The sequence below is a fragment of the Gallinula chloropus genome (genome assembly GCF_964237585.1).
Source record: "Gallinula chloropus genome assembly, chromosome: 1".
Lineage (NCBI taxonomy): Eukaryota > Metazoa > Chordata > Aves > Gruiformes > Rallidae > Gallinula > Gallinula chloropus.
Window position 1 is genome coordinate 64,959,813 of NC_140085.1, and position 8,758 is coordinate 64,968,570.

General features: G+C 41.4%; 1 protein-coding gene across 1 annotated transcript in view; it reads left to right on the top strand.

Annotated features, from left to right (window-relative positions):
• The window catches only part of LOC311202430 (transient receptor potential cation channel subfamily V member 6-like), a gene marked incomplete at both ends in the record, with an annotated part of 30,575 nt that extends 22,104 nt beyond the window's left edge, over window positions 1-8,471 (top strand). Inside the window, 8 exons of the mRNA XM_084277018.1 lie at window positions 33-245; window positions 635-721; window positions 2,243-2,319; window positions 2,624-2,789; window positions 3,068-3,134; window positions 3,727-3,995; window positions 5,618-5,724; window positions 8,198-8,471. Of these exons, the coding sequence (XP_084133144.1) occupies window positions 33-245; window positions 635-721; window positions 2,243-2,319; window positions 2,624-2,789; window positions 3,068-3,134; window positions 3,727-3,995; window positions 5,618-5,724; window positions 8,198-8,471 (1,260 nt within the window). The remainder of the gene's footprint in view (window positions 1-32; window positions 246-634; window positions 722-2,242; window positions 2,320-2,623; window positions 2,790-3,067; window positions 3,135-3,726; window positions 3,996-5,617; window positions 5,725-8,197) is intronic.
• Window positions 8,472-8,758: the final 287 nt, after the last annotated feature.

Consider the following 8,758-nt stretch of genomic DNA (forward strand, 5'->3'; position numbering starts at 1 on the left):
GTCAATTAAATCCTTCTTTCTATCTTTCTCAGGCACGCCAGATCTTGGACCTAACACCTGTTAAGGAGCTGGTGAGCTTGAAGTGGAATATGTATGGCCGCCCCTATTTCTGTTTCCTGGCTTTATTCTATATACTCTACATGGTATGCTTCACTATGTGCTGCGTCTACCGACCACTGAAACCTCGAACAGGCAACAAAACAAGCAGCAGAGACAATACTATCTATGTCCAGAAAATGCTGCAGGTACTGTGTCTATAGGAATCAGGGCCACATAAGCAGCATTGGGCAATTCTAATCTAATCTTCTTAACTGGAAAGTCCAAATCTTTCCCCGTTGCCAGCTCTTGCAGCTGTCCTCCTGCTCTCTTTCTAACAGCTCTCCTTCTGCTCTCTTTCTGCCAGCTGGCCTCCTGCTCTCGTTCTGCCAGCTGGCCTGTGCCAGTTAGGAAAGCTGGGCATGCTCTGCTCTCTCTTGCTGGGGCTGGGATGGATCCTGCAGCCTTGTCAGGGATGGGCATGTTAACTAAACTAACAGCTGATCTTCTTTTCCCCCATCCTCTTTTTGAGTTTCCTTTTACTTCCCTTAAAATTTAATTTTCATTTCCTTTCACCCCTTTTTTTTTTTCCCCTCAGGAATCATATATGACATATGAGGATGAGCTGAGGCTGGTAGGGGAGCTGATCACAATCATTGGAGCTGTAGTAATTTTGGTACTTGAGGTAAGAGAAATAGTGAGCTATATAGTCTTGAGTTTAATCAAGACAGATTTTACTTACTACTCAAGCATCAGTTTGTGCTCACAACTTGGTAGGTGTTATTTGCTTAGGCTAAGTGCTTTGATACACATCTATAGCAATAGACACTGTCAACAGTATCTATTGCATGAAACAGAGGCTGTGACAACATACTAGTGAGACTCTGGGTGTGGGAGAAGCAGTTAGGCAGACTGGCTACTCTATCAAATACTATCTTTTCAGCCTTGAGAAAAGAAGACTGAGAGGGTATCTGATTAATGTTTATAAATGTCTGTAGTGTGGGAGACAGAGGGAAATAGCCAGCCCCTTCTCAGTGGTCTGTGAAGAAAGGGCAAGGGGCAATGGCTGCAAGTTGGAGCACAGGAAGTTCTGCACCAATATGCAGAAGAACTTTTTCCCAGTGAGGGTGACAGAGCCCTGGGACAGGCTGCCCAGGGAGGTGGTGGAGTCTCTATCTCTGGAGACATTCAAGACCCATCTGGATGCCTATCTGTGCAATCTGTCCTAAGTAACCTGCTTTGGCAGGGGAGTTGGACTCAATGATCTCTTGAGGTCCTTTCCAACCCCTACAATTCTGTGATTCTGTGATCTGCAGGCTAATGCTACAGTTCCTGTTAGCACCATCTGTGGGTCCTGCTGAATTGCAGCTGTTGCATGAGACTCTTTGAGACTTTTCACCCAGCACCGCTAAATACTCGTGTGTTTAGGAACGCTGGCTGAACTGATTCCTGTGGACACAGAGAAAAGCTTGTATTTAATTGGAGATCAGTGACTGTATGGGTGTATAACAGGAGCATCACTCAGAGTTCTAGGGTGGACATGTTTAAGTGTCCTTACAGTGAACTCCTCCTCTCAAAATAAAAAAGACAACTTTAAATTAAGACAGATACACCCCCACACACTTCGATTATAACATGAGATAGAAAATTGAAAGTCTTACATGAGAAAACTCAAACAACGATGCCAGGGGGAAGTGAAGTGAAATAGAGCTTGTAAACAGCTTTCTCTTTGCTCATATATGTTCCAGAAGGACAGGTCTTTCTTCCTGTGTTTGGTCAGAACTCTGGGGCTACACTACAACTAACACAGTGAGTCTGAATCATAACAAACTCCTTAGATTCCCCATGAAGGTGGTTTTTGTCTTTAATTCTGAGACTCAGCTGTCTGATCTCTTCTCAGTAATCTACATGAACTTCAGGCTCATAGTTCTGTGATGCAACAACTCTCTGCCACATACCAAAGTCTCTCAATTGCACAAACGTTCTTATGTTTTCCAGCAAACTCTGTCACATCCCAAGAGGGCCCACCTGACTTAAACACTCAGTTTTTAAAGTAATAAAGAAATCAAACTGTGAAATAGCAAAACCAGTAGATGCTGCTGGACCCAAGATCCTGTGAATCTTGGGGGTTACCATGGTTACCATGACATTTAATTGTATAATGGATTCTGTCTAAGTCCTAAAGTCAATAGGATGTCTCTTTTAGATCCCAGATATCCTTAGAGTTGGAGCAGCAAAATACTTTGGACAAACCATCCTAGGAGGACCTTTTCACATAATTGTGTAAGTACACCACTATTTAAGTCAAATACATTTTAGATATTTTTAAACATCTATCATTTTCCCTACTGAGTCACTCCATTCTTTTAGAGTATTCCTTCTCTTGATTAACTTCTCTTAGTAGTTCAACTAGTGGGTAGGCAGCCAGACAGGTGCGCAGGTAGAGTTCATAGTGCTGAGAAGTCTCTCTCTGCCTATGGACCTTGTGGCTGTATGTGCCTGTCTTGGAATTTTTGAAAAGAAAAGCAAAATGAAGGGTAAGGGTCCTTTACTGAACTTTTTTTCACTGTCACTTCTTCCTTTGCAGCATCACATATGCTTGCATGATTCTAATAACCATGGTGATGCGTCTCACAAGCACAACTGGTGAGGTGGTACCCATGTCCTTTGCCCTGGTGCTAGGATGGTGCAATGTCATGTACTTTGCAAGAGGCTTCCAGATGCTCGGACCCTTTACCATCATGATCCAGAAGGTATAAGACACAACACAGACTTGTTATACACATCTTGGTACCTCTTTAGAGACAGGGAGAACTGAAAGAATACTTCTTGTCTGTCAGTATTGGCATTAATGGCAAATGGACAAGCTCTTGTCTGAGCAGGGGTTTTGGGAATTTCATAGTTCCTCTTTAGCGCAAAAGTTTCCTTTGGTCCACTCACATTCTTAGAATCTGGAAAATGGTTTAATAGGATTGCATTGTGGCTTGGTGGGACAGTTGGGCTTTATGGTGGCTCTGTCTTTGCTCTACAGATGATATTTGGAGATCTTATGCGCTTTTGCTGGCTCATGGCTGTGGTGATACTAGGCTTTGCATCAGGTGAGTCTAAAAAAGGAAAACAACATTATTTTACCCTGGCACTTCTTTGGTATGAATTAAATGTGTAGGTTTTGGTTTATTCTCACGTTGCCCTTGAGTTAGCTGGGAAAGGGGGTGATGATGTATAGCTTCTATTTCTTTGAACATGGTCTCTTTCCTGGTACTGATTTCTGTTCTCTGGAGTGTGGTTTTCAATTCTTGCTCATTCCAGGGTAATAGAAATTAGGACAAATTCAGATAACTACACATCTGTGTAAGTCAGGGTTTAAAAACAATCTGCATTTATGAAATTTTCCTTTGGAAATGAGATTAACACAGACAGCTTTGTTTTATCTTTGAAGAAGAAAAGATCATTATTTTGAGAAGAAATAAATAATCAAAGTAATTCTGAGTAATTTTGTAATGGAGACCAGTGATTCTAGTCAGGGCTTTGCCTTTGTTACGCCAGGTACTGTGCTGTCATAGAAACAGATGCAGCTACTTCCTGGACCACTTCCTGTTGTCAGCATCACTTATAGGACCCTGTTGCTCTTGGAATGTGATTCCCATAATTAAACTGTCTCTCTATTTTTCCCCCGTTCTCCTTCTCTAGCCTTTTACATAATCTTCCAGACAGAAAACCCTGAAAACCTTGGGCAGTTCTACAACTACCCCATGTCCTTGTTCACCACCTTTGAGCTGTTCCTCACTATCATTGATGGCCCTGCAAACTATGATGTGGACCTGCCTTTTATGTACAGTGTGGTATACTTTGCCTTTGCCATCATTGCCACCCTCCTTATGCTCAACTTGTTAATTGCCATGATGGGCGACACCCACTGGAGAGTGGCCCATGAGCGGGATGAGCTTTGGAGAGCACAGGTAATCTAATTTAGATGGTTGAGGGGGTTGCTTTGAATAAAGAAGGAGGGGCACAGCTGCCCAGGGAAAATGTGCTAGACAATACAAGTACTTACTCTGCTATCTGTGCTCTAAAGGATGTGCTATAAAACCTGTCCTGGATTTGGCTAGGATAGAGTTAATTTTCTTTCTAGCAGCTGGTGTAGCGCTGTGTTCGGGAGTTAGGATGAGAGCAATGCACACGGATATTTTTAGTTGTTGAAGCTGGGAGAGGACACAGCCAGGATAGGTGACCCAACTGGTCAAAGGGGGTATTCCATCCCATGATGTCATGCTCAGCGTAACGAGGAGCTGGTGGGGGAGGAGTGCACAGACAGTTACAGGAGGCGTAATCTGAAGACAGCTCTGAGCTGCATAGTCTGAGCTGTGCAGTTTGGTGAGAAACTGCATTGTGTAACACCGGTTTTGTATATTTTGCTGTAAGTCCTGTTGTAGTTTTTTCTTCCTCCCTTTGCTGTCACAGTAAACTGTCCTTATCTCAACCAAGACATGTGCCATTATCTTCCCTTTTTTTTCCCTCCCCTCTCTTCCCTTTTGTCCCCATGCTCCACACCCTCCATTGTTGGAGAGGAAACAAGCAATCAGCTGTGTGGCACTCAGCTACTTGCTGGTGCCAAACCATGACAAAACCCTTCCCTAGTCTTCACTTTTCTCAGGTACTAATACAATAATCCATCTCCTTTTAATTCTGTATCACAGCTTCTGCACATCAGTCACCAAATTTCTTTCATCTTTTGTATGAGTCTGAGGTGTCTAAGTGCAAGACTACTCTTCTGCACATCTTCCCAAGTTAAACTGCCTTTCGGTATATTACTACCTTACTTCAAGTAGCAGATAGAAACCCATCCAGCCTTTCTTGTCCATCTGGTTTTTTTGTCCTAGATGTTTTCCCTTACTCATGGAATATCTTCTTAGCTAGAATTAAAATTGCATTAAAATTGCATATCTTTTTACAAATCACATTTCTGTGTAATTGAAAATTAATTATAATTTATAGGGATTGACTGAGGAAAGATGGAATGCAAGGTAATGCTTTCAAGTAGATCAGTAACATCTTTGCATCCACTAAAAGAAGGTGGTCTGATTCTCTTGCTCAAAAGGCCAAAAAAAAATCAGATCAGTTACATAGCTGTCCAATAGGAAATCAATTTATTAGTATTTTTCTGTAAGAAAGCAGTAAGTCAAATTGTTACATGTAGTTATGTGTCAACACTGGTATGTTCTAATGATAGTTAATACAGATATAAATACTGTCCTCCTCTCTAGCTTAATTCTCTTTCTGATTAAGATCTCCTGTAACTGTTTAATTAAGTTCTCTAGCTTAATTACCATACTTGTTGCCATCAGATTTAACAGGGAATAAATTTAACAGTGTTTCAAGTCATCATTGTTTCCTCAAAACATGTCTCAGTTAGGGCTGAAATAGTGAATTGCCCTATAATAAACTCTACGATTTTTCTTCATTACATCCGGAGCTGCAGTGAAGTGTGGCAATGGGTCAGTACTCATGAAACTGGTAATTTTGAAAGATCCTGATTTTTTTCTAATTCATCCAAGTTCTTTCTCTCTTTTTGATTCTGAAGGTTGTTGCTACTACTGTCATGCTGGAGCGGAAACTGCCACGATGTCTTTGGCCTCGCTCCGGAATCTGCGGCCGGGAGTATGGGCTAGGGGACCGATGGTATCTCAGGTGAGCTCACTTCTAGTGTGTGCACATAAGGATCCTAGAAGAAGAATATGATATATAGATGTCAATAAAGAGCCTTTCCAGTGGACTTGGAAGGTGTGTTTGGAGTCCTTCCCTTCCAGAGCACAGACCCCAATCTGTTTTCCCTCTGTGATTGACAGACAAGCACTGTTCCCCTCAGAAATTCCTGCTGCACAATTCCTTGTGAAATCAGAGCATGTTTTTCTTTTCCACTAGTGACAGGAGACAGACATAAATGACATGGGTATAAGATCTGATTTCTTTTTAAAACGTCTTATAAGTATCACAATGCTTTGCTGTTGTGCTTTACTGGCTGCCCCTATCAGTTGCATGAAATAGCAGAGACAGAATTAATTAGGTATTCAGAAGAAATGAACTGCACTACAGATGATTCAAAACTAGAACTGGAATAATTAAAGGCAAGATTTCTTTTTGGTGTGAATCTGGCAACTATATTATACTTTGCCAAGATTGTATCAGATGACAAAGTTTAGATCCAGGATTTCAGTTTAAGCACTGAAATAAAAAACAATCTGTAGTCTAGGTAACACTGGATTCTTCATTATTTCTGTTCTTAATCAATATTTATGTCAGAGTGAGAAAAGATTAAGCTTTGTTTGAGCATGTGTCTTTTCTAACTGCAGTATCTTTTGATAGACAAGCACCATTCCCCTCAGAAAGTTTCTAACTGCCTAATCAACATTTTTAAATACCTGAAGGGCAGATGTCTAAAGGAAGGGGGCAGACTATTCTCAGTGGTGCCCAGTGACAGGATGAGAGGCAATGTAGAACACAAGAAGTTCCATCGCCATATGGAAAAAACCTTCTTTACTCTGAGGGTGATGGAGCCCTGGGACAGGCTGCCCAGAGATGTTGTAGAGTCTCCTTCTCTGGAAATATTCAAGACCCATCTGGATGCAGTCCTGTGCAATGTGCTCTAGGTAATCCTGCTTTAGCAGGGGGCTGGACAAGGTGATCTCCAGGGGTTGTTCCAACCCCTACAAATCTGTGAACTTTGCTGATAAAGCCGGAAAAGGGACAGGTGGCTGTATGAAATAGGTCTTTTTGCAGGTTTTAGCAGAGAAATTAACCTTGTGGATGTTCAGGTTTGCTGGGAAGAACAAGCAGATCTAAGGTGGGACCAGTATGCAACACCTTCAGTCCAAGCTGCCGAATATAACTTTGTAAGAGCAGTATCCTAGCAACAATTCTTCATTTACTACTATGAGAAGAGTGTTGGTGTGATCTTTTTCTGTCAAATTACAAGTGTGTTCATTGTATATAGTGTGGGATAGTATTTCAGAAGATAAGTTATAAGTAATGTGCAGAAGGGTTGGTGAAAATGGAGCAATTAAGTAAAAGTTCAGCAAAAGATGAGAATAGAAACCATGGAGTATTGGAGGAAGAAAGACAAAAATCAATGAAAATGGGTAAATATACGCATATATACAAAGTATCTGGAGCCAGAGTCAGCGGGGATCAGTTTACAGCTGACAAAACGGAAAAAGCAAACCATGACTGAGAAATGAGTTAAATGACAGGAAGCCATGGTCAGATTGTTACCAGAAAAGTTGGTTAAGACTCTCTAAGACTCAGTTTTGGAGTTTTAGAAAGCAGGATTTCTTTATAGCAGCACTGGATGCACAGGGAATTGTTCCACCTGTTGTGCATACCACTAGTTGCAAGAGCAAAAGTTTATATCATTCTAGTACATTCATATTAAATTAATTTCCCAGAACTACTAATAATATTTGCATATTCATTGCACACGCACTTTAAGTCTCTGAAGGTCTTCTGTGAGGGTCTTTGGCTAGTGGTCCTGTGGTGTTTCCTAACGGTTCTGTGGAAATGTCCTTTTCCATGAACAACTTCTTGAAGTATGTGCAGTGTGAATTAATTCAGGTGGCTTGTTTCTTCTCTTACAGTTATCTAGTTTTGACTAGTTTCTTGCTAATTTATCCGCACCCTTCCATGATGGCTGTGAAATACTGCCCTCTGTTGCATTCTTATCTGAGGCTCCTTGCATTCCTCTTCTTATTAAGATCTCCCCCCCTTCTGTAGCCATACACTCTGTTCTACTACACAACAGTAGCTCAAGGTTTCTTATGTCTTCTATCTATCTGTACCAAAAGTTTCAAAGTTGTTCAAGCAAGCACAAAGCAAGAACAACAGGGCATAATGGAATCCTTCAGCCTTTGTTCAAGGTTTCAGATAAGTTAACAATAGTGAAGTCAATGACAGGGATGAATGTCTAGGAGATCATTGTGTGCTAGCAGCTGCTAGCATCACGTCTACTAAGCAGTTTCCTGTTTCTGTGTAGATTTTCTGGAAAGTCTGGGTCAGTAGGCATATTTCTGGGAGTGGTTTGCTTCTTGTTGGTTTTGTTGATACAGGCTTTGTTGATCAAATAACACATTTCTACTTCATTCAGTTTATGTTTTTCGTCCTCTTACAGAGTTGAAGACAGGGTTGATCCCAACAAACACAAGATGATGCGGTACACAGAAGCATTTAAGGCTCAGGATAGAGATAACTGTGACAAAGGTTTGGAAAAGCTGGAAATCAATAAGAACATCCTGTACAAGAAGGAACCATGTGCTTTTTCATTGTCACGGAGCACATCCAGGACTAGTTCTCACCGTGGCTGGGAGATCCTAAGGCGAAACACCTTCCACCAGCTCCATGGAGAGGTTGGTCATGGCATGGAAGAGGAGGTCTATGATGTCTAGGAAGCCTCTTTTTTTTAACCCTGCAGCATGGATCACTTTTGCCACAACAGTTGTCTTCTTCAGCTATTCATACACACTCCAGCATGCTTATGCACATTCATCAGCCTTGAATAATTCTGCTGGTGAACAGTTCATGGTATCTATACTGTGACATATGAATACAGTCTTTTCTCTCCTCCTTCTAATTGTCCCTGCTGTTGCACTGATACTTGCACCAAGCCAGTGGGCTTGTTGAGCTAAGGTGGTTTGTTATGCTTAGTAACACCCTACAGAAATGAGCAAAAGAA